This window comes from Lepisma saccharinum, chromosome 4 (genome assembly GCF_977018435.1).
Source record: "Lepisma saccharinum chromosome 4, izLepSacc3.1, whole genome shotgun sequence".
NCBI classification, from domain to species: domain Eukaryota; kingdom Metazoa; phylum Arthropoda; class Insecta; order Zygentoma; family Lepismatidae; genus Lepisma; species Lepisma saccharinum.
This window is the reverse complement of record NC_139232.1, coordinates 7,631,145-7,658,376: the sequence shown is the minus strand read 5'-3', so window position 1 is coordinate 7,658,376 and position 27,232 is coordinate 7,631,145. Positions and strand designations below refer to the sequence as shown.

General features: G+C 39.7%; 2 protein-coding genes across 5 annotated transcripts in view; one reads left to right on the top strand and one right to left on the bottom strand.

Moving 5' to 3' along the window:
* Positions 1-27,232, bottom strand: part of gprs (speckle type BTB/POZ protein) — a 352,627-nt gene that overhangs the window by 18,601 nt on the left and 306,794 nt on the right. For all 4 annotated transcript variants that reach the window (XM_083120268.1, XM_083120267.1, XM_083120269.1 and 1 more), the window contains 3 exons: positions 16,144-16,301; positions 10,841-10,972; positions 1,484-1,666 (listed from right to left, as the gene is read on the bottom strand). In XM_083120268.1, coding sequence (XP_082976394.1) covers positions 1,484-1,666; positions 10,841-10,972; positions 16,144-16,301 — 473 coding nt within the window. The remainder of the gene's footprint in view (positions 1-1,483; positions 1,667-10,840; positions 10,973-16,143; positions 16,302-27,232) is intronic.
* Positions 13,116-27,232, top strand: part of LOC145986365 (alpha-amylase-like) — a 307,352-nt gene continuing 293,235 nt past the window's right edge. Inside the window, exon 1 of the mRNA XM_083120266.1 lies at positions 13,116-13,135. The gene's annotated coding sequence lies outside the window, so the exon portion shown is untranslated. The remainder of the gene's footprint in view (positions 13,136-27,232) is intronic.

Here is a 27,232-nt window from a genome sequence, read left to right as displayed (position 1 = left end):
AAACATTTATAAGAGGCCCATTCAGGACCCTCAAACTAGCAGTTAGGCATTGAGGCATTTACACACTCCATATATGTCATATTATTTGGCCAGTAATACATTTTAATTATTATTTTCTTTCTCCTTATCTTTTCTTTCATCCAAAGTACCACAAAAATCAGAACGTTCCTTCATTTTGTGATGAGCTTATTTCAACTGCATAGCACATTAGTGTCGCCATCTTGAATGGAATACTGATGCCATATTCATAAACTACAGAATTCAAGCTTTACAACGATATATAACATGATAGGGTTCCGTAAACATGAAAAAATTATTACGTACATATTTTGCACCACAGTTTTTGGGTGCAAAAATTTTGGAAAAAAGTGCATATTATACATGAGTAAATACGGTATATGTAATGCATTGCAGAGTTTTTGGTTGAGAATAAGGTTCACTTATGCTCATATTGGCTAATCGGGACAGGACCTACAGTTTAAAGTGGTATTCAAACCAACATGCATTGTGCCTCCACCGGGTATTGAACCTGGGACTCCTTGATTACAAGGTGATGACGTTATCACTACGCTAGATAAGATGAGTAGCAGTTCAGAACCAATATGTGAATGTCTATGTGTATTCACTGTTGCAAGCTTCAAGCATGTGCTGTGGAAAACATCCAAGTACTAATAGATTTACAAAAACTACAGTAAGATAAAATAAATGTCAGTTACTATAACATATGGTTTATATGAAACAAGCCCAACGTCTTAGAAAATTAACAAACTACATCATTGCATTTATTCGAGAAAACTACCAACGTATATTTTAACTATATAAAATTTGACAGGCTCAACTATTAATGTAAATGTTCTTTGGAATTGTTGTTGGTGGTATCGCTCAAGTCAAATGGGATCTGCATTGCTATGACACCAACCTCTAGATCTCAATTTAATTTCACAGCTAAATCTGCATGCAAAATTATTCTGCTTATTTTAAACATTTCTGCCTCTTCAAGATGCTTGAGATGATGGAGATTAAGTGATGAAATAGATGATGTGACAAACATAATAATATGTCCGTATCTCACCCAGAATTTGAACGAAGGACCCTTGTCTTCATAGAACATTATGTTAACCACTCTACCACTATTCTTCTATATTCTGTTCAAATACTAACTAACTGAACTTTATTTCTACAATTAACAACAAAAATAAGAAACTTTCTTATTTTTGTAACTTCAATTGAAGGATTCCAAATTCCTAAGGGGGGGGGGGAATCGATACCCCCCATCCCAACACCCATAACTGGAAACCATTTGAGACATTATAATGTTGACGACAAGAGAACTGAATCATAAGTGAATTCATCAATGTATTCACCAGAACGATGGGTATGTTTCACATGAACCAGATAATCTTAGAAGATACCTAAGGTTTAGTGGGCTAAACCAGAGACATCTTCGCCATGCAACTAAGGGAAAGATCACGTCGAATCGCACCTGATAGGCTAGCGCATTCATGATGATGTGGTAGGGCACCAAGCCTAGCGGGTGAATGTCCCTCATGAGAACATTGGCTGGAATCTTGTGGAACTGGATGTACTCGAGGAAGCTGCCAATAATATCTTTCAGCTGAGTGTTGGGGTTAGTGTCGCAGTGCTTCTTGCTCCACATTAATGCGGCCTGGAATGAGAAAACAAAATATTTCTTTATTGCCTATTAGAGGGCAATGTCTCCATTTGGAATATATCTGTACATGTCCTTATGGAAACATACCAATTACAATTAGAGCTGAGCCAATACCATTTTGAACTGATAATGATGACAATACCAAGGATTATCTATTACAGGATGGAACACTGAGCATATTCTCCATTGTCTTATGCAAACACTTTTCTAAGGCCTTATAAACCACAGACTATTCATACCTAGTACAAGCAGAGCAATCTGGCAGGGGAAGACAATGCACTCGAACAGTGAGGAACTATCGATTAATATGCATATTGATGTTTGAGCTCGATACTTGGAAAGCAAATAGACTTTTTTCATTGGAATGTAATAAATTTAAAAAAGGAATAATTAAAATTGTGGAGTCTAGTCTTGGATTGTCCAAAGGAAATATCTACAAATATATTCTAATTTCTTATACATTTACTAAACATATATGATATTCGTTCATATATGGTTTTCATAAAATTCAAGACAAGAAACAACATTTTAATTCTTACACTAAAATTCTTATTTGAAGGTTCATTATTGTAATTGATTTCAGGATCTTTCTATTATTTACATTGGAGTTTAATGAGATGAACAATAATAGAACCGAAATATCTCCCCTTTGCACTAAAATAACAAACTACCCGCAACGCAGCACATTTACCAAAAATAAATATTGTACTGTGGAGTAACAATGAAAATTCATCCTATACAAATATAGAGGAAGAATTAGCCACATAATGTCAAACTGTAAGAATTTGTAATGTTGACTATATACGTTCTTTTTATTTGATTCGTCAACGTTGAACTTGCACATTCTCTTCTTCTTACTGGCATTAATTAAAAATCATTTACTATTCCAAAATGTAAATATGTCTAGGTTTTCCTTTAAAGCCAAAACTCATTTGTAGGATACAAGAAAGATTTATTTTCCAAGTAAACTTAAATTTAATTCTATACGAATTTAAATTACACACACACATAAAATATGTAGAGTTTCTACCTTTGCTTAGAACAATCAAACTCAACCTGTGTGCTTTGAGACTTCTTAGAGGATGATATTTAATCAATATAGAAGGTAAACGACACATGTGAAAGTTTTGTAATGAGATATCTACGTTAAACACGAATACCCAATTCCTAGCTTATTCTATACTATGCTTGACATCAGTGGCGGAGCGTGACCTTTCCAACAGTGTAAGCCTATCATGATGAAGGTTATTTCCCATTGTGCTTATTTTTGGGCGGACATGGTTAGTAATTTATCCACACACATCGACCCCCCCTAATTTTTTCAGAACACTTCCCTGGAATTTTTCACCAAATTAAAAATTCTGGATAAATCCCTGGGTTTGGTGTTTTCTTTGCTAGGCTGTATATCTCCTACATTTCAACTGATAATTAAGTCAGTCTTATTCCTATCACAATGAGTAACGTAACGATAACAAATATGCAAAGTTGTATAAAATGAATAATCATAATAATAATAATAAAGAAACGAAAACAGAAGGAAACAGAAAAGTGCAGAATACTTTTTACAACCGCATAACCAAGTATCAGCTTCGTACCCTGAATCACAAAATCGGTGCACTTTATTTTTCGTTTCTGTTACTATGCCTGCTAGAGAAGGAAGGGGTGGGCCTACCTACATCCATAATTTTATTATTGGCAGCAAAATCCTTGCTGGATAACGGCGTCTGCACCAAGTTCTCCACCCCAACTTACAATCACACTCGTTTTATTCCATAATGCACTTCACTATCACACAGCAGCACAGGGCCGACAGTCCACTTTGAATAGATGGAATTCGCAAAAGCAATATCTCAACAACAAGAACTGGGAAACAAAAAGAAACCAGATCCAAAATTGGTCACTGCTCAAAGCAGTGATCTTTCGGACTGTTAGGGGAATATCCCTTTCGGATATAAAAAAAATCCCTCTCTTGCCTTAAATTCCCTATATTTAGTAAAAAAAAATACAATATTAATTATATAAGAAATGCTCACTAATTGTAGGGACATATCCAGAAATTTCTATCAAAGGTCATGTAAGTGTTTTCTTAGGATACTGTAAAAACAAATCTAGCATCTAAAAGATCATAAACAGGCTTTTCGAACGCTCTTCGAAGAGTGTTTGAATCACGGACCACGTAATTAATAATATTTTGTTCACATTTGACATGAGATTTGTAAAATTGGTTCAATCTTCAGCTTTCATTAACATTTATTTATTTATTTATTTTTGCACTTTTTTGCTCAATTATTACCAGCTGAGTTCATACATAAACGGAAAACAGAGATCTTAATATTTCTGATGTTTATGCTCTCCTACAAGCTAAAAGCAGAAACAAGAATTTAGCACATCAATGTGGATCTATTTTTTCCGTATCCTGCTCATTTTTAGGTTTCACCTTTTTCCCTTTCCTTTTTGATTTTTGCTTCAGAATTCCCTGTTCCTGGAAAAAAAACCTCCTTGAAGCACCACCGGCTCAAATTTCCTTTGCAGTCAACCATTCATACCCGACAACGCTGGAGCCCCTCCTCTTGGAGGACCTGTGTCTCCCTGGCGCATATTCAGTGTAGCCAACCCAATCATAATGGTGCTAAATCTCGCACAAGTTTAAAAAGTCGTAAGTTGGGGATATAAATAAAACAAGAGGGCCACTTTTTGTTGTGGTTGAATTCTCAAACTCTTCACGTATAACGTCGAACCCATGCCGTTGGTTGAACCATTCGAATTTATATTTATATTTTTGTTATAAATTAATATTAATAATATGAAAATCACAGAACAATTTAGTAGTATGTAGCATAATTTCGGAGTTTAAACGACACCATGGATGTCCAGAAGGGGCAAGGCAAGGAGACACTTCCTGAAAAATGAATGTCAACCATTTTCACACATTCAATTTCATTTCAGTCACATCAAATTGTTAATTATTGTAAGGGCGTTGCAGAAAATTGTTAACTTCAAATTGAATTAGTATATTTTGAGAAGGGAAATATACCTAGTTTACCCCAACCCCTGAAAACAAAAATACTTTGCTTGATCCTCCCTGGTGGAAAGAAATACTGCAGATGTCCATGAACAACACTTTTTCTAAACATGGGGTTTGCAACGCTGCTGTAAGCCTGTGGCCGTAGGTTTACAAACGTAGGGTTTGGCCCGCTCTTCTCCCTATATTCCTTGCTCTTCTCCATCCAGATACAGTAGGCACTGCTCCTTCGCGGTCAGAAATTTGTAAGGCAACATTCAGACGGCTTACAACTTTCCGCAAGCAAAAGGCGGGAGTTCCCATGTGTCTCCTGGTGCTGAAGTGTTGCAATCTAACAAACAGGATCTCGAAGACTGGTATCGGGCTGAGTTGAACTTTGAAGTTTTTACTAATTTTGACATATAGTTACATACATTTTACTAGAACTAATGAAGTGTATTCCCGGCTTACACGGCTTACATGAACGCTCCGCGCCTGCTTAACATAAGACATTAAACACATCGAACACATCTTTCACAGCACCAGGCTTAATCACAAAACCAATCTCCACTGAATTCCTAAACATTTCAGGAAAAGCATAAAGAAAATCACGGAAGCTTTTAAATTCTCCACAATGAACCTAAATTTTGGTTCAGAAAGTAAAATATAGGCACACTAAATCGAAATGTACTTATAACAAAAACTTGATCCATGATGCATTACCATAGGTTAGTCAATAACCAACTTTGAGAATAGTGAAATGTGTCACAATTTTCTATGAAAGTGTCTAAAATCTTTACAACAGTTCATTAAAAGTTTCAAGAGCTTGAATATGTACGACGTAATGCAGTACTACATAAATTGAATAAAAATATACTTTATAATGTGCATCCCTTAAATGTATACAATCGTTTTATGATTAGCCTCTGATCATGAACTAATGGCAACCTCGACAGGGCTGTTAGTTTTCGTCCAAGCGGTTAGATGACGCTAGCAAGTTCAGTCTCCAACGGAAATGTCGTATAGCAACTTCCGTATCCTCTTAGTGATCTCCACGTTCGCCATGGCTTATGGGGCTCGGTTATCCTCATATATATATATAATCCTTGATGATATTCTTACCGATTCCCACTGATACCGATACTTGAAAATTGCAATAAATAAAAGTTGTTCAAAATATTGATCTATATTAGTGTGCAAATATTCTCCAATTACTGTCAATTTACAAAGAAATTTGCATTACAATATTAAAAAATTAAAACAGAATATTAAAATACATGTTATATAATCACAAAATCAAATGTTTCATGCAAAATTTGTGGGGGGGGGAAGAAAGTTCGAATTTCTGTGAGTGTGTTGCATGGCATTTTTTGCAAACCCTGTGAAAGACAAAAATGCCAGAAAAGTATTGGTAAATGAATTCCAACCAACACTTTCCGATATCGATACCAATGGTATTGACCGATACATTGGCAGGGATATCAGCTCAGCCCTAATTACAATAGAATGGAGAAAGAAAGAACAAAAAACACAAGGTGTCCATAAAGTTCCACACCACAGGCAAAATCACAGTATTTGTATAAATTATGATCCATTGATTTCCATATGGGTCTGCAGGAGGAATCACAGGTGGTTGAGTACATGGGGCTATGGTATGGCATTCGTCAAACCTGATGCGGAAGAGGGCCAGAAAGCAAATCTTCCCTCTATACCCAGGGAAATTCAGATATTTCCCCAATGCAAAGCTGAATGGATTGAAATGCAGCAAGTATGGAGGTCCATGGTCCTCTCTGACAAATCCAGTGTTTGGTATTCAGCCAGCCTCACACAACATACAAAAACACAACATCATAAATTTTACAACTTCGCTGATTGTGCAGAACTTTTTGGACACACCGTAAGTGAAAGAAAACAAAACTGCATTTAAAATTGCATAATATATAAGAGTACAATATTGTTAGTGCGTACTGAGTATAGTTATTTCAAATACATAAAATCTTAGCAGAGGCACATACACAACACTCTGCAATAATTATCTTTCAGGTCTTGTAGTTTAATTCCAGAATCACTCATTCAAATCGCAATCAAAACCGGCTTTAGCATCACTTTTATGTCACTTTTGGTTAATCGTGATGATGAAGATAACTGATATGATTGAATTAATGAAGGAACACTCACAAAGAACACCCATGCCTAGACCGGTATTCGAACCTGGAACCCCTGGCACCATAGTGTAATGTGCTAGCTACTCTGTCATGGAGCTCGGCTCCACTGCTTCTATTTCATTACATTTAATACAAAATCTTATCAGCGACGAAATTTTATGTACTGTTGAATGGGATTTGCTACAATAAAAGTTAGCCAAAACCGTTCTAAAATTTAAAGGAAGCTTGGACTACCAACTAGCCTCTTAAGTTTGAGTTTGCACATATAGGCTAATCGGGACTGGACCTACATTTTAAAGTGGGATCTGAAACACTGTGCAATGTGCCTCCACTAGGTATCAAATCTGGGACCCTTTTAATTAAAAGATGACAATGTTACCGCTACACCACCATAGCCCATTAAGTAGAGTGACAAATACATATTCTTATTTTATATGATTTTATGTTAATTACGACGAAAAGGATGACTGATGATTTGCTAAAATTGGGTGAATGAAAAAAAAACACAATCATTTACCTCCCCAACAGCATACTGCTAAAAGCTATCACCTTAAGAGATCTTGTTTGGATGGAGGCACATTACACAATATCTTACATTCCAGTATAAACTCCAGCTCCAACTAACCTATCTGAGCATTAAGTGGTAATAAAGCATTTTTCAACAAGCATGAACACAAAGCAACACATGTGCCCATGTCATGGCTTGAACGCAAAACTATCGATGGCGAGATAGAGAGTCTAGTATTTAACTATTCAACCAATGTGTTGTAGATATACAGCGTGTTTCAAAAAGAATATACGTATTACAAAGTATTATTTTGTCCAAACTATCGATCGCTGCACCCCGGCTCGGCTATTAGAGAAACGAATACATAGTCTAGTTTATATAATAACCGCTAGATGTCAGTTGTGTTCTGTTTTGCTTGGCGACCGTCAGTTGTTTGAAATGGCTACTCCGCAGCAGAAATCATTTTGTGTTCTCGAGTTTGCGAAGTGCAATTCCGTGATTGCAGTGCAAAGACGTTTCAGGTTGAGGTACCAAATTGATCCTCCGAATGGGTGGAACATTCGCAGATGGTATCGACAGTTTGTAGATACAGAATGTGCATGTAAAGGAAAGAGTCCTGGCTGCCCTCGTGTTCCTGAAGAAAATGTTGCACGAATTCAAACTGCTTTCCAACGTAGCCCTTCAAAATCAACTCGTCGTGCCAGTCGGGAGTTACAACTTCCTACAACAATAATTTGGTATGTTTTGAGACGTCGGCTGGTTATGAAGCCGTACAAGGTACAGCTGTTACAAGCTCTGCGTCCTGATGACAAACACAAACGTGTGGCATTTTGTAACGAGATTCTTGATGCTATTGACAATGACAACACTTTCGCACAACGCATCGTGTTTAGTGATGAAGCTGCGTTTCATGTCAGTGGTCAGGTAAACAAACATAATGTTCGCATTTGGGGCCTACAGAACCCACATGCATTCATTGAACATGTACGAGATTCGCCCAAAGTGAATGTGTTTTGCGCGATATCCCGATCATCTGTTTACGGCCCATTCTTCTTTGACGCACAGCTTGTAACAGCTGTACCCAGTGACGTGCACTGAGGAGTAGCTAGTCTAGCAGAGATAGATCAATCAATCTCACATCTCGAATTATATTCAAATCACAATATTTAATGTCTTGTTAAAGCCACCACAGCTCATACGCAACACTTTCTTTTCCACGCGCTTCTCGTCCATCGGTGTTCTCCGCGGGCAAAGCTGGCTGGATACCCTAGCTCGCTCTTCTTCCGCCAGACCAGTTTTCGGGTAGAAACGGCCGGCCCAAGGAAAAGGAAGATTTCTACCTCTACCTCTCTTGTCCCCTCGCCCCCTGCTGCAATGGTTGAAAGCCCAGGCTTTCAGGTCCCCCAGTCTACTCCTATAGGACAAATAGGGGATTGGTTTCTCATAAATTTTTTGTAAATCCTGTAAAGAACTCAGGGTAAAATTTTCTGCAGTACTTATGTTCTCTGTATTTACACAACCTTTTACACGTTGTACAATATGTGCGTATGTATAATATGGGATGTAGTTTTATTATTTATGAAATGGGAACGTGTTATGTGCAGACAATGATGTTATGCTTTCTTTCTTTTTTTCTTTTACAAATATGGAATATATAATGATTAAATTACAAATATATGCTCAGGCTCTATCTGACTCTCGTTTTAGTAGTGTTTTATTTAAATATACTACTCTTGGTCTCTAACAGTCATAAATACGGATGTATTTATTTGGGCAAGAGAACGCGTGTTCATATTGTTGTTGGTTTGGTTTATTTTACTTCGCTTTTCTGCCACATTTGGTTATCGCGAAAATGAGGATTGAGTGATAATATGATGAAATTGGTTAAGGGACCTCATATGAACAATCCAGACCAGGATTCGAACCCGTGATGAGTGCGCATTCTTGTCCTATGTGTTGCAGTGAATAATGAAATAATTTGGAATAAAAAATGTATCTCAGAACTCAAAAAGTCAAATGAATATCATTGAAGAAACTACAAAAAAGTGTGTTGTGTTTTGTTACCTGTCACCAAATCAACCAAGCGTGGGGGACTGGTTATCACGCACGCTACGACACCAGGATTTCCGGGTTCGAACCCCGACCCAGGCATTGGCGTTCCCTGTGCTCGTCCCTTCATCAATTTCATCGTATCTTCGCAATTAACCAAATGTGACAAAAAAGCGACGCTAAGTAACAAAAATGAAATCAAATCATTGATTGATTGCTCAATTTGGTTCATTTTACTCCGCTTTTCCGCACCTTTGGTACAACAAAATAGATGAAGGAACACACACAAAGAACACAAATGGCCAATCCGAGATTCGAACCCAGGATCTCTGGCTTAGAGTCAAATCAAATAGTTTTTTACTTTCGAATGTGGGTGGGGGTTACGTGTACTTTTTTCTGGTACTCATTCATAATTTTGGAATCTTTTCCTGTTATTGACATTCTTCTTTTTTGTAGGAATACTGGCCCTAAAGGGAGGAGGGGTGTGACCCACACCAACCACCCCCCCCTTGAGCACGCCACTGACTGCTACCCCAAGTGTCGACGTCACCGCACGTCACTGGCTGTACCTTGTACGGCTTCATAACCAGCCGACGTCTCAAAACACACCAAATTGTTGTTGTAGGAAGTTGTAACTCCCGACTGGCACGACGAGTTGATTTTGAAGGGCTACGTTGGAAAGCAGTTTGAATTCGTGCAACATTTTCTTCAGGAACACGAGGGCGGCCAGGACTCTTTCCTTTACATACACATCCTGTATTTACAAACTGTCGATACCATCTGCGAATGTTCCACCCATTCGGAGGATCAATTTGGTACATCAACCTGAAACATCTTTGCACTGTAATCACGGAATTGCACTTCGCAAACTCGAGAACACAAAATGATTTCTGCTGCGGAGTAGCCATTTCAAACATCTGACGGTCACCAAGCAAAACAGAACACAACTGACATCTAGCGGCTATTATATAAACTAGACTATGTATTCGTTTCTCTAATAGCCGAGCCGGGGTGCAGCGATCGATAGTTTGGACAAAATAATACTTTGTAATACGTATATTCTTTTTGAAACACGCTGTATTTTGCATTTTACATTAAGATAGGGTACATAAAGACGAGAATACTTGGAAGCATAAACCTTCGTGGCAGAGTGGTTAGCACAGCATGCTACAAGGCCATAGTCCCAGGTTCGAATCTCAGCCTGGCATTGGCGTTCTTTGTAAGTGTCCCTTCATCAATTTCATCATATCTCATTCTCATCTTCACAATTAGTCAAAAGTGGCAGAAAATCAAAGTAAAATAAATCAAATCAATCAATGCTTATTATGCATAACTAAATATTTTGTGTCCAAATTCAATTTAATACACAATTTTGTGTGTAGCTTCAATGCAAATGAAGCAAAATTTTTTGACACTTCCTGAATATGGTTGATGAACTCACATACCTGGAATTTTGTGAACTCATCAGCTCGGAGTTCCTCCCGTGCCATAATTAACCTCACTACATGCTGGGGAAGAAGCGTAAAAGAACCAAGATTAAGGACTTCGTTCCCATGTTCATCCACAAATTCCAGCACCTGGTGAAAAAAGAAAATGTTTTAGCATGCTATACATACAACACAACAGTCTACATTTAGAATATTGGATACAACCACAATATCCACATCGAAAGGTAAATACAAGTATACAGTAATAGCAATGAGCAAATTGAGAAGATCAATCTGTCCAGAAAAGATTACAATCACTCATTTCTCTTCTAACCTTGCAGAAATATTTATTCTGATTCTTGCCAGATAGAGATAGACATAGAGGTCCCATATGCTTGTACTATTGATTAATTGTTACATGTATGTTGAATTTTTAAATTATTATGACATAACACATATTTTACTGTTTTATAGGACATACATAAAGTCCTGGTCCCTACTGATAACAAAAAATGTCCTTTGACATCCTTATAGCAAACCAAGATTTACAATCCTGCCATAATAACATTTACAAATGTCTTAGGAAGTTGTCCTTTGTACAAAAAGTAACCTTTTAATTACATTACTGATTAACATTTACATTTCCTATGTAAAACTTGATTTTAAGGAAGATGAAATATATCAATATTATAACAAATACTTTCATGCAGTTAACCAGAATTATACAGTAAGCTCTCCTTTATTTAATTGGTGTAATCATTATAGATGGTTATTACTATTATTATTAATTATTTATTCCCAAGCTTGTATTGAGGATGTGTGATAATAATATACATTCTAAAACAAAATTATAAAAAAAAGTAAATAACAACCCTAATGCTTTATGCATAATTATACATTTTTACATCAACAGGGGCGATATGATTCTATAGGAGAGGTCCTTGTTTCTTCATTTCCCCATTTCTATTCACATCTCTATGTCATTACTAATTAGGTTTATCACGGCAATGGAAATATATAATATGAGAAAATTAATTAGCATCCTTTACTTATCCCAGATTCGGACCCAGTACCCTTGTTTTCAGCTGTGGGCGTAAACCCCTGTAGACCACGGGGTAGTTCTTGCACACTGTTTATGTAAAAGTTATGTAAATATTGGTTAGAATGGACTTTGCCACATTCTCTTTGACACGAGCCAGCTTAGCTCAGCGTAGAAACAAAAGATACCTAGGGCTATTAGGATTGAGTAATAACGTTTGTACTTGAAAGAAAACACAAGGTTAACCTACTACGGAAGGTCTAAACCGAAAATATATTCTGGAAAAACATCTATACAATTTATATGCTGAATAGTATCATTTTTATTAATAAGTATATCCTTCCTTCTACGTTGTAATGATTCTATGTATTATGCTGCTTCTTCTCACATTCCACAGGCTTCTACTTTAGGATTTTTTACGATTCTGAAAGGCGGCTTCTTCTTTCAATCAATAATTTGAAACTACTTCTTCTATTGTGGAAAGCTTCATCATCTTTATTTATTTACATTTTACTTGGGATTACCGCTAAGCAGTTTTTCCCATATCTATTTCATCATTTTTCAATTCAATCTTCTATTGTTGAAAGGCTTCTTCTTCTTTCAATCAATATTTGGAAACTTCTCTTCTTTTTCAATCAAACATTGGAAACTTCTTCTTATAATCAATCATTGGAAACTTCTTCTTCTTAATTTCTATTTACAATCAACTTTCTTCTTCCTATTTACAATCAAATATTGGAACTTTCTTCTTTCTTTACAACCATTGGAAAATTTCTGTTATGGGCATATAACTTTGCAATCATATCATCTTTATATTATCTCCTAAGATGAGTCTCTTTTCTTCTTGGGTCTTCATCATTGCTTCCTTTACTGTTGTCATAAATGTCCTGTGCTGACGTCGATTCTTCTATAGCTACAAGCTTAAATTCCTTCTCTCTCCTTGATATGTCATATTGGAGACCTAGCGGATCACAGCTAATCGTCTCTCCGCCTTCGTCAGCATTCACGTACTCTTTTGCCAGCTCTCTTCCCTCTTTTCTTTGGCATAACGACCTAGTCAAAGAACTATACTCGAAAAATAAAATTTTAGGGGCGTCTAATCTTAGAACTAGCGTCGCCTCCTAGGCCAAACCAAAGGGAATATACCACGGATCGCTAACGTGAAGCGCTACAACTGGCCCAGTGCTACTAACAGAAAGCGCAGCGGAAAGTGCTTCGGGTCGAGTAACTTATAATAGCACCTCCGGGGACAGACAACTTTCTCCTTGCCATAGGTAAGTAAAACGATTCTGATTCACAAATCAGAAAAGGACACATTTTCATAATCATTTCCTGGGTTATCAACTTTCCTCAATTTAATTCATGTTAATACAATACTTTATCTTAATAGTTTATCATTTACAATCTGTCTATTCTTTAAGATACATGATTTTATATTATTCATTCATTTGTTTCCTAATTATTCTTATATATACAATCATATTTCTTCTCTTCTTATCTGTACAATCTGTTTCCGTCTTCGTACTGACATCTCTTGTCGCTCCCGCTAACTACTTCATCTTGCGACTGAATTGTGTTTGTCGTTCTGGCACGTAACAACTTTCGCGGGAAAATCGCCCCTCCCAAGTACAATTCGCGATTAAAATTAACCGATATGCCATCTGGTGGGATTTTCAGGAAGTACTCTAAGTAGGATACGTTGTGTTGAAGTCGTTTAAAGCATGGGGAATATGCGGACTAAGGTCTACCGTTCAGGTTTTTTTTGCTCTAAATAGTTTTATGGGCCAGAACAAATTAAAAGTTTTCATGTGTTTCCACCCCATGGAATCAACATAATGAAATTTGTTAATAAATCAGGGAAAACGTAATTGACAGAAGATTGGTATGGGGGATATAACATTGTAATCTGGCAAGAAAATTACGAAGAATGCACGAGTCTGATTACTTTATTTTTCGAGAGATAAATATATATTACCATGAAAGTAAAGTTCTAAATTGTACTTTATAATTAAAGCTTTTTTTTCCGAAAAATCATGAAGCGTCTTACCCAATGTGTCCATGTATTACGTATGTGTGAAATTTGAAACAGGTGCAAGTCGATTAAGAGAGAAGATGACAATAGTTTGAGAATGAATTAATGTCAAATGTAACCAGAAAAAAAAAAGTGGACATGCTAATGTTACTGTTTCATTTAGTACGATGTCCTTTTTCAGTGAATTTAGCCTGGTGATGAAATCGTGAATATTATTATTAAACCAGCCTTTCTCTTTAGAGAAAGAACTGCAACGATATGTTCTCAATTTTCTCCTGTCCCAGCTTTTCAAGTACAGGTCAATTTCAATTCCTTTATTTTCAAATAATTTCCGAGAACCCCAGTTACAACATGACGTGCAGATGATACAGCACTGCTTTGGACAACCAGTGCGTATACATAGTTTCGTCTACATTTTCCGTGTTATTTTTGCCTATCATAATTAAATGCTTCGTTCTCAGTACAGCTTCACGTTTGTTAGAGTACCTGGAATTCACATCGCATTCGCAATATTTAAAAATAATGCGTAATTTAAACGTTTTCTACCATACCAGTCGTGACAACACGCTGCTATTTTGTACTACTGCTGAATGTAAACAAAGATTTATCCTACTTAGAGCGGCCATATTGGAAGCGACACTAGCGCTCAGGTGGTAATTTTAATCGCGAATTCCTGGATGAGCGATAAATAATAATCAGCATGTACTTCATTCGATATTTGAACCCAGAATTTCAGATTGCAAGAATTGATGTATGGTGTCATAAAGGGATTCGAACCTAGTTTTAGTAATATCGCAAGACACTAGTTTGTTCGTGAAAAGTGTATTTGTAATATGACTATAACAGGTCTGGAAAAATACGTGACTGCGAAAGTAATGAACAAACTTTCAAATACTCTGTTCTCACAACAATAAATTGCATGGCATTTTCCCGAGATTATTCGTCCAATTGTTTGTGGTGCAATGGCGCACGATAAATTAAATAATTATTAATATATTACTATCATATTATTATATTACTATCATATTATATTATTACTACTATTCTAAGACACTTGGTTTGGATCCCTCCCCTCGAAATATACTTCTATGTAGATACGTGATTGCAAAGCTTCGTCGTTGTGTGAACAGTTTCTGTAATAAATTTTCTCTGTTGTTCAGTTTTAAACTCATTCTGCATATTCGTATGGCTGTATGCACAATTATCATTGCAAAATACCAGAATCTACACTTTCTTTTCTTCTTTAATAGGGCGCTATCTAAAATAACATTCAAACAAGCTACTCTGTGTTTTGAAAGGGTCTTGCTGCGAGAAATTGACCGAAAGCAATGGATGGGCGAAGCCTAGAAAACGCAACGAGAAATGAGTGACCTTGATTTTCCAGCTGCAAGTGTGCAACTATTTGACTCCAGCTTTTGGCAATCGTATCGTCTCGCCAACGGCAAGGGAGCATTTCCCTCTAGTTTTCTTTGTAAATGTATGGCCCGGCCCGCTTTACATTCATCACAGGGGTGTGTAGAATTCCGAAAAGTCGGTACCTGGAAAAAAAATCCCGATCCCGAACAGTCAGGAAATTCCAAATGGATTTTTTTTAAAGGGGCAAATTCTCGGCGTTTTCAGCATTGTAAGTGTCAAACTTCTCGGAAATTGTTAGTAGTAGTAGAGTGTCGGGAAATTTTGAACATTTCCAAATTGCGATTTTTCTTCGTCCCTATCCCATCCCACCCAAAAAATTTGACCCGCACACCCTCTACTCATCAGAAACTGAATTGAAGACGTTCTCCTCACGTTATTAGGTGAATTCAGGAGAAGATTTCAACGGCTAATGTCACTCTTATCTTCAGAACTGAAGACGAAGTTCTCTTGGGTTAAAGCATAGATCAGTTCCAGCGAAGATTGATTGATTGATTGATTGAATTGGTGTAAGTCCACTTTATGCACAGTAAGGCTAATTGGGACTGCACCTACAGTTTTAAGTGGGTATCGAACCCGGGACCCCTTGATTACAAGGCGACGACGAGTTCCAGCGAAAATACCGACCTTTCTAGAGCTAATGTCACTCTCAGAAATGAAGATTCTCTGGTTAGCTAATGTTCAAGTGATATCTGACAATTTCTTTCAAGCTTTCGAGAGTTAATATGAGATAAGTTAGCCTCTGAAAGCACAGCCAACATATGTTTCGTAAATAGTCGACAAAGGTTAAAAGGCATTTGACGAGGTTAAGAAAAATATGAAAATTTCAAGTCTTACCTTCTGTACTAGTGACTTAGTGCATTTATACTGAATGTACCGCTCAGCTGAAGCAAGAAGAGCACAGACGGTGTCTACGTTGATGCAGCACTGTACGAAGCCTGCACAAGCTCGGCGTAGTTCATCCAGGCCGTAATAATCAGCTGCATTCATAACACCTGGGGAAGAAAATAATAATAATAATAATATATATAATACCTACTAACGTTCCTTTGGAACATGAAAATGGACATTTCCACTCAATTTTTTTACAGCAATTTTAAAAACTACACCCTGGACAAATGACCCCAGCAAGTTCTCGCGTTTCTCTGCGTTCAGTTTAAGGCAAAAAAGATACTTCCAAACTTGCGAGGCTAGCGTTGCGCTCAATACACGATCCGCCATGTTGATATGTCATGCCAGGGGCGGCTCGTTGTCTGGCTCTATGGGTGTGCAGTGCACTTTCTTCTCGCGTCCAGAAGTGTTATACCACCCCTGTCAAATACTCGCACCCGCTTTTGTGTACATAATGATGCTTAATATATTGGCAAACCAAGTTTCTATCACCTTTCACTGAAAATGAGGTTATGGCAGAGTTATATTTCATGATTTTTTTTAACATCTTTTACAAATTTCAAATATTTAGGAATTTATCCAGTCAATCACGAGAAGAGCGATGATATTGTGCAATATGCAATTCAGCATTGATAATCTGACAAAATCACTCAAAACCTAGAAATACAGAGAATCAAGAGAATAATAAATCTTAAAGAAAATTACAGTACTCACTCAGTCCACACTGCCCTGCTTCGTACTTCAGAATTTTTCCCTCCATTCCGCCGTATCCATATATTACTTCAGTTGCTACAGGCTTTGTATACCCGGTGGAGGCACATAGTGGTTCGGATTCCACTATAAACTGTAGGTCCAGTTCCGATTAGCCTTACTGTGCAATCAAAAGCTACAAGTTTTGTAGCTCACTTCCCTCCAAAAATTCAACAACGTTAAATATTAAGTCTCTGCTTTCGCTTTGTGCAATTTTCCTATTCATCATGAAATCAAACAGTTTGCACTGAAACAGAAACGACCTTTTGACAGCGCTAAACAATTTTGCAACGCAGTAACAATGCAAAACAGCTGACTGATTGATGTACGCTCCCTCAGCGCGGGTTGATAATTCGGCCATTACGCCACAGGGACCGTTTATTTTGGTCAAGATGCACTAAGCAAAGGCAACATCAGGCATGTTTGGAACACCCGTTTCGCTTTCAGTTGCCCTCTTGCCCTTCCCCCTTTTCTTCCCCTGTCATACTAGGGGCAGAATCGGGGGGGACAATATACCATCGAAATTTCCCTTTTCTAGAAAAAATCCCTCAATTTTCAATGATGTATGGGTTGCCTCGACTCTGTCACACGATCTCCAATGGAATGGGTTTGCAACACTACATTTGTTAACACACCGATCGCTGCGTTCATGGCTTTCCTAAATAATGCAACCTCCCCTGGCAAGGCGCCCAAGCCAAAAGACCCAATCAGCGTCCTCTATGCGACTGCTGCAACAGCGTCAGAGGGAACAAAACTAACATTGTGTTCAAGCCCCAAGCGCGGCTCGGTCTACGCAGGTAGATATCACTGATCGCAGGCTTCTCCACCATCTCTCTTGGTGGAGCGGCGTGGGAACACTTGATGTTTCGAAGGAAATGGAGTTTAATAAATAAGTAATTATAATAATAATTATTTGCATATCAGATTCATTTGGATGTGCACGTGGGAATGTGCGAATAGGCAGAAACCGCTACTGCGTCATGCTATGTGTAGCTGGTTTGTCGTCTGCTCTTCGAGTGTTCAGTTTACGTGTAGCCTACGGAGAGCGTGTGGGGCAGTTTAACGATCTGTACAGATTAAAATAATGGATGAAAGAGCAATAGTTCTACACTCATGCGAAAAATTTTGCTTCCGAAATTGGTTACTGTCCAAATTTTCAAAAATAAATTTTAAACTTATATTGATCGAAATTTAACCTGTGGTGCAAAATAATAATGAGATGAAAGTATGATATTCATGATATCTTTACATTTTCTATTTTGCTTTCTTTTCCATACGTCAATTTCAGTTGTGTTTCCTTTCTGCGTGCGCAGCGCAGTCATTATAAATTGTGATAAAATATTTTTATGCAGGTAAAAAAAAACATATAATGTAGAAGATTACATCAGTTGTACAGAAAATGTCAATACTTGAGCCCCGCGACAGGTTAAGTTTGCAGCAGGTTTTATGTCGTAATACACGCGAAAGCGGCGACAGCATCTCCCGTGCCAGTTTTGCCTCAACCGCCGAGCTATTCACATTACAGACAGTGAGAAAATCTGCAGTATTGCAGCGGAACTATATTCTGCGCGCACGTTTGGGTCTATATATGTGAAAAGTCGCGGGGTTTAGTTAATGTATAATGGTTCCAATGAAATAATGTGTGTAAGATTACATACGGAAATGGTACGATATATTTTCAATTTTGTACTCGTCTCATTAGCCTAGCGTGTTGGTTTTGTCGACTCACGACTTCACCAGTAGGGGTTGTATCGGGACAAGACGAGACATGGCAGTCTCGTTTCGAGTTGTTAATGTGTGTCTTGTGTTCATTAATAAATGTCTCATTGACGGTCTAGTCTCGATGTCGAAGAGCAATTCTCGTTCTCGTCTCAAGTAAAAAAAAAAACGGTCACAGTATATACTTTCACAGTGCATAGAAGGGTAAATTTCTCGTATCGGACAAACGGCTGAAATTTGCTAGTTCTTTTAATTTCAATATTCGTACTTAACGTATTCTGCATTGAGAAACATTGTTGAAGGTGGCATTTCGCTTATTTCACGGAAATAAGCTCTATTTGCGACATATCGAGTAAGTTTTCTTAGTTTCTTTTTGCCTTCGGTAACACGCAAAATGGCAGTCACAGTTTCACTACTGTACTCGGCATGCAGTGTTTCCACCCCACTGCACTCAAAAATACCTACGTAGCTCCACAAACCATTGACGCATAGCCCCACGAACCATTTCCGGTAAGGTTAGGTTAGGTAGGGTCACGTTTAGGTTACAATAGTTAAAAAATGGTTTAGGAAAAAAATGCGTAGCCCCACACACCTAGTGTTGCCCACGAGACGAGACTTTGGCCTGTCTCGTCTCGTGGAAATGCTGTGAAATGCTGTCTCGTCTCGAAAATATTAGTTTGTCTCGGGACACATGATCAATCTCGTCTCGAATTTTTAAAAGCCTGTCCCGTCTCGTCCCGTGGGTAACACTACACACACCATTCTCGCATAGCCCCACAAACAATTTGTTTGCGGAAGCGGAAACGTACCTTCTTCAGTTACAAAAACACGTGTTTGGAAACACTGACCGCCATTGACCGTGATTACGTCATCACACACAGGCAACATCTGGCTGGAAGGAAATGGATGCAACAGCTTCCGTGCATCGGTCACACATTTATATCGAAAAATAGATGATTTACCGGCAAAATTCAATGAACGATGCGAGAAAACACTTCCCCGAACTTCCACAACTATAAAGAAACTGCATTCGGTAAGTAATTTCTCCTGTAAATTTGAAGAAATCCGTTTGTCCGATACGAGAAATTTACCCATAGAAGTTATTAAGACAACTGACGTCTCGTTTCGACGCTACCAGACCTCGAAAACGGGATATTATCCTCAATATATATGCAAACCAATCATCCGATTCAGAATTACTTGTACAACGAATAAACTGGTGTTATAGTAATTATTAATTATACACAAAATGCATTATTTATATGAGGAAGTCGCCTTCTAAAATATTAGACATTCGGTTTAAATGATTATTTTTTTCAATATCGTAACAAAGTCTCGAACGAGATCGTGAATCTCGGACAAAGTTTTAGTTTCTCCTTTATTTCCCAGAGGTGTCTCTCGTAGGGTATGTTATCGATTATAACAAGCCCACCTTGGGCTCTTCTCGGCACCAACCATACCAACAAAGAGTCATTCGAGTTTGGCAGAATGTTCTTTCATTGTTATGTGGAGGTGCTTGCTCAATTCTTAGGAGACACCTTTTCTATGGTTAACATTAATGTTCCTCATGCACTAGACGAGATGGCATTTTCATGGGACGAGACGGGAAAGACCAAAACTTGGTGGGAACGAGACAGGTTGGGTGATATCAGGTACACTCCCCCCCCCCGACACACACCCATATCGAATAATATGTAAAATATCTTCTATCTTAATTATGTATGATACTTGATTTTCTATTCAAATAACAATTTTAGTTTGTTCATTTACAAGATAAAATGAAGTTACAACACTGCATTTAATTTTAAAAATTGAGTTTGAGGGCACTTTCACATGGAATGCCCCTTAACTAACTGTGAACACATATTGGCATTTGTGAAAGTACGAGCATTCTTATGCAGTTTCTCTAGTTTTATTTTACGTCGCTCTTCTGCCACGCCTTGGGAAATCGCTACTATGAGGATAAATGATGATGAAACACGCGCAGGTCCAAGCCAGGATTCGAATTTACAACTTTCGATGGTGAGATCGTGAGTCAGTCACTATTATTTTACTAAATAACTGTTGCATAAAGAAATAATGTTTATTACTTTGCTCCTCAAGTCCCACGAGGTTAACAGAAATATCGTTCACTTGTAAACTTTAATAAAACTGAAAATTATGGAGCGGAAGTTTCCCCATTGCCCCCGCCAAGTTACACCTATACTTAAAAATAAATGGAATACATACCAATAGTCAAGCACACAAAAATAATATGGCTTATGATACATTTATTCATGAAATTTAATGTTAGAAGACCACTTTTTGCTCAGAATATAATCAGGACCAGACACACGGTTTAAAAAGGGATCTGAATAGTTATACAATGTTCATCTACCGGAACCGGGTGCTTCTTAATTGCAAGGCGACAATGTTAGTCTCTACGCTATGTCAAGTTGGATTTGAAGATTGTTTTAAGTTCACTTAATGCACAGATAAGCTAATTGGGACTGGGCGTACAGTATAAATTGGTATTCGAATCAGTATGTGCCTCCATTGGGTATCGAATCCAGAATTTCTTGATTAAAAAGCGACGACATTGTCATTATGCCATTCAACTCAAATGTGTTATTATTAACAATTACTCCAAATGGCTCATTGTAATGATTCTAGAGTTCATTCATGATATAGGCCTAATAAAAGAATTGGAAAATCTTGGCTGATTCATGATTTTGGATTATGCCCACATTGAAAAGGAGTTATTTTTTCTCGGTCTGATTTTCTAAAATGACGGTTGATTAATTTCATATAATAGATGTAGTAAGTAGTACAATCAGGCCGGTTGAGAAACCGAAAATGAGGCTCGGTGAGGCTCGCCTTAATGGATTTCTCTCGTAAGGCATGAGCCTCATTTTCTCGCAGTGTTGCCAACTCCTCACCCGAAAAAATCACCAAGGTTTTTGGGTCTAACCTAACCTAAGGCAAAGAGTTGGCAACGCTGCAAGGCAAGCCTCAAATGTTGCCAGTTTTGTTCTGGAACAGTCCTTTTACCTATTTTTTATTTTACGATGTTTTATGCACTAAACTAACCTACAATGAGAGTAGTACAATCAACCGGGTTCAACGCCCGAAAGTGGAGCTCGGTGGAGCTCGCCTTAATGGATTTCTCTCGTAAGGCATGAGCTCCATTTTCTTGCAGTGTTGCCAACTCCTCACTCGAAAAAGTCACCAAGGTTTTTATCTTGGCCTAACCTAACCTAAAGCAGCTGGCAACACTGCTTGAGGCTTGCCTTGCAATATTGCCAACTCCTTACTCGAAAAAGTCGCCAAGGTTTTTTTTTTGGGTTTAACCTAACCTAAAGCAGCTGGCAACGCTTGAGGCTTGCCTTGCAGTGTTGCCAACTCACTCGAAAAATCACCAAGGTTTTTTATCTTGGCCTAACCTAACCTAAAGCAAGAAGCTAGCAACACTTGAGGCTTGCCTTGCAGTGTTGGCAACACCTTACTCGAAAAATTACCAAGGTTTTTTTTCGATCTAATCTAATCTAAAGCAGTTGGCAACCTTACTTAAAACTTATTTTACAGTGCATAAAGCAATTTGCCAACCTACTGGTACTTTTGCCATAGCTTTTTACAAAAAAAAAAAGAGAGAGGAGAGGGGGGAGAGTCAAACAACCGACAGTGCTGCCAATGCCTACCTACAGCTTTTTTGGTGTAACCTAACCTAAAGCAACTGGCAAGTTTGCTTGAGGCTTGCCTTACAGTGCATAAAGCAATTTTTGTCAACCTACACACACTGGGCAAGGAGAGCCGGCAACAAATATATACTGTTGTAAAAGAGATGGATGGCAGCATAGTATGTGTGTGCGTGTGTGTGTAGCATTATTAACTAGTGTTGGCAACCCACTTACAACTAAAAAAATAGAGATGCCAACGTTACTGTAAAAAAAAAAAAAGACCTATTGTGACTTTTGTAAACCTACCGGGGGAACGATGTGCCACACGCGCGCGCGCTGGCGCCTTTATTATTTTCGTATTGCATACAATATTTATTGTGTTTTTTCTATCTACAATCATATTTTTCTTATATATTTTTTTATTTTTTTATAGGGTTGATTAAAGCACATATTTGAGGAAGACAACACTACCCATATATAAATAAACCCCTCGAACTAACACTAATTAGAATTACCTTACAAAATTTTTCTCATAAGGCATTTTTGTTTTTGTAAACACTCTACCACCAACAGATCACATATAAATAAACATACCCCGAAAAAATGCGCTCTATGAAAAGTTGCCCTGTGTGCAAAAAGACTATATTAAGCAAAAATTTTGCAAGACATTGTCGTACCTGCGTGCCAGGCAAGCATTTGGCTGCCACCGAACTGTGTTCCGGATGCAATAAACACATTACAATTGCGTATGCCAAAAAGCATAAGCTTACTTGTTTAAGCAAAAGTACATCTGGGGCTCAACCGTCGACCAGCTCAACCAAGAGGAAAGCGGAAGCCGACTCGCCACCATCTGCCAAACGCATCAAGACTGTGGCGAAAGCAGACCAGTTTGCTTTCGAGCGGTTGTTAGAGGATTTTCCCCTTACTTCGGAGGGCTCATGCGACGTGCGTAGCTTTTTGGAGAACGTGCAAGCGCAAATTATTTCTATCCTCGGCGATGCGCTTGCAACGCACTCCACCAAATTCTACGCTTCGCTACGTTGCCAGTACAAGAAGCCGTCTGGTGAAATTTACAGCTTCTGCCACAACACCAAGGCGAAGACGCTGCATCTGGCGGATGTCGACAACCTAGAGGTCATCTACAATAAGTTTGCCGAGGAGCTGGTGGCAAAGCAGGAGGAACATCAAGCCAAGGGCTCGGGGGGTTCGCTGTGCGGCGAGCCTCACGAACTGTGCGTCAAACTTTGCAAGTTTGTGCCTCTCTCCGCCTCCAGCTACGTCCCCTTACCAAAAGCGATTGTGGATAAAAAGGCCGTCCTGAACATCCAAAATAAAGATAACAAGTGCTTCATATGGTGTGTGCTTGCAGCGTTACACCCTGTCCACCGGAAAAACCAACCACGCCGAGTTAGCCACTACCTACCCCACGAGCCAGAGCTGGAAGATGCGATGGCTGGGATCGACTACCCGGTGACGCTTTCGGACATTCGCAAGTTCGAGGCTCGTACACACAACCCTCGGTTGGCCATTAACGTTTATGGCCTCACCGGCAAAAATGTGGTGTACCCTATCCGGGTGAGCGACGTAGACGACGATGGTGTGCAGGAAATTCATCTTCTGCTCATCAAGAACGAGACCCACCACCATTACACCCTCATCCGCTCCCTCTCTCGGCTTGTTTCGAGCCAAACAAGCAAACACGAACACCACAAAAAAGTTTGTCGCAGGTGCTTGTCAATATTCGACGGACGGGATCAACGCAGTTACCAACATGTTCGAGGTCCCAACATCGCTGCCGAGAAGCTTGCTAACCACAAGCTCTACTGCAATGCCAACGAACCGGGGGTGGCAGACTTGCCCGAACCTGGCACCATGGAGTGTTTCCACATGTGCAGTGCCATGGTAGAGCACCCCGCTATCATCATCGCGGACTTCGAGGCCTTCCTCAAACCCCTGTCCACTTGCTATCCCGATCCTGAAGTTTCCTCCACTACCCCTTACCAACTCCACGAGGCATCCAGTTTCGCCTACGTTGTGGTGCGACGAGACCAGCACATCGCCCCTGAGCCCTACGTGTACCGTGGTCCCGACGCAGCCAAACACTTCCTCGAGAGGATGGTTGTGGAAGCCAACGAGATAGGGAAGGTGCTGTCAACCCCCAAGTCTATGCTCCCACTGTCCCCCGACGATCAACGTAGACACGACGAGGCCATCGCTTGCCCTGTCTGCGTCGAGGAGTACACCGCCAACAACTGTAAAGTCCGACACCACGATCACTTTAATGGTAGGTACGTTGGTCCTTGGTGCAGCGATTGCAACCGCTTGGCCCGGGACCCGTGCTTCATCCCTGTGTTTTTTCACAATGGCTCGGGATACGACTTCCACCATCTGGTGCCTCACTTTGGGTACGACGACATGCGAATCAACGTTCTGGCGCAGAACGAGGAGCGTTACATCAGTGTGAGCAAATGGGTTCGAATCCCAGGATTAGACTCTACCGTCGAGCTTCGCTTCCTCGACTCCCTGAGGTTCCTCCCGGCAAGCCTCGATGCTCTCGCGGGGAAGCTTAGCGACGAGAAAATGCTCATCACCTCTGCGAATTTTCCGAACTTGGACGCCGGTCTCTTCAGGCGTAAGGGGGTCTACCCCTACGAATACGTCACCGACTCTACCAAGTTTGCGGAGACGTCGTTTCCTCCTCGAGCAAACTTCTATAGCAAGCTGCGAGGCTCGGGCATCTCTGAGGATGACTATAACCATGCTCAGTCCATGTGGCGCGAGCTGGATTGCCAAAATCTCGGGGACTACCACGATGCGTACCTCAAACTTGATGTGACGCTCCTCGCCGATGTGATCCAGGCGTTTCGTGCAACTGCGAAGACCATCTACAAGCTGGACCCTGCATACTTCTACAGTCTTCCCGGACTGGCATGGTCGGCCATGCTTCTTGTTACGAAAGTCAGGCTTGAGCTTCTTTCGGACGTGGACATGATGCTGTTTGTGGAACGTGCCGTGCGGGGTGGAATGGTCCAGGTGACGCAGCGACACTCGCACGCCAACAACCATCACATGGCTACCGGCTACGACCCCTCACAACCGTCAAGCTACATCATGTACACGGACGTCAATAACCTCTACGGGCACTCCATGATGCAGCCACTCCCCTTTAGAGGGTTCAAGTGGGCTGATTCTTCCGAATTCGACATCAAAAACTTCGACGATTCGGAACATGGGTTCTTTGCCGAGGTGGACCTTGAGTTCTCCGAGGAGCTGCAGGATTTGTTCTGCGATCTCCCCCCTGCACCCGAGTTCAAGTGTCCACCCGATTCCAACCAGAAGAAGCTCATCATGGATTTCGAACCCAAGAAGAATTACGTCCTGCACTACCAGAATCTCCGGTGGTTGATGCAGCGAGGGGTCACGGTCCACGCAGTTCACCACATCCTCAAGTTCGAGCATTCTCCATGGTTGAAGCCATACATCGAGCTCAACACCGAACATCGTACAGCCGCCACTTCTGATTTCGATCGCGATTTCTTCAAGTTAATGAACAATGCGGTGTTTGGGAAAACTATGGAGAATGTGCGAAATCATGTAGATGTGAGGCTAATATCAAACAAAGCACAATGTCGCAGGCTCGTAGCAAACCCGTTATTCAAATCGAGGACTATTTATAATGAGCAGCTTGCTCTGGTGCATATGAGGATGAACAAGGTGATGCTCAACAAGCCAATTTATGTTGGTGCCTCAGTATTAGACCTGAGCAAACTGCACATGTTTCAAATGTATTATGAGATACTACGCCAGCACTATAACGACAATATCAACCTACTCTACACGGACACAGACAGCTTGGTGTACCACGTTCGCACGGACGATGCATACGGGGATATAGCCAAGGTACCAGCTTTTGTGAACCTCTTTGACACGTCAGGCTATCCCCAGCCAAACCGATACAAAATCTCGACTTGCAACAAGAAGGAGCCTGGCAAACTCAAAGACGAGAAGGACGGTGATGTAATTCTCGAGTTTGCCGGTCTTCGCGCCAAAGCCTATACCATCAAAGCCGAGGGCAGCGTTACCAAAAAGGCCAAGGGTGTCGGCAGACAGGTGGTTCGGGAGCATCTCACATTCGAGGACTTCGTGGATTGCCTCAAGACCAGGTCGTCGGTTCTAAGAGCAGAACAGCGCATCCAGAGCGTCGACCATGTGTTGACCACCAACAAGGTGAGGAAGATTGCCCTGGATCCCAACGACGACAAGAGGTGCGTCCTCCAATGTGGAATCCACACACTGCCGTGGGGGCACTATCGCTTAGCAGAAAGCAAAACCTGTAACATATGCCCATCTTCAACAGAAGATTCATAAAAAAAAAAAAAAAAAAAAAAAACACACTGACTGTTATTACAAAAAAAACTTTGACCGTATTCTTAAATAACCGGCATAATATGAATCTCTTTGGTTTCCGAAAACAAGCCAACATGGAGACTGTACACCACACGACGACAGATCATAAATTTCTACCTTCCATGTTAACTAAACTCAACGGTCTACTGATTGTTCACCTTAACAGCATTTGGACGAAATTGGATGACGATGTGGGCAAGATGTTTTACGTCTTCAACAACAATTTACATTTTTACAAAATTCCGATCGATGGGAAACTTCAAATCGCCGTGAATCTGGAAAACGTAGGCGAAATCAAAATATCTACCGGCAAGAACATTTTTCGAATCAAGCACGACAAGATACTTTCTAACATTACGTACGATGTTTCCGCAGGAGATTACCTGTACGTCGAACTCCTCGGAAATTACGACAAACTTGTTCCTCTCTTCGTAGAATTACGAATCGTCTATCCTATTATAAATAACCGTTAACCAAAATGCCTAACGACATTTTCGGCAACA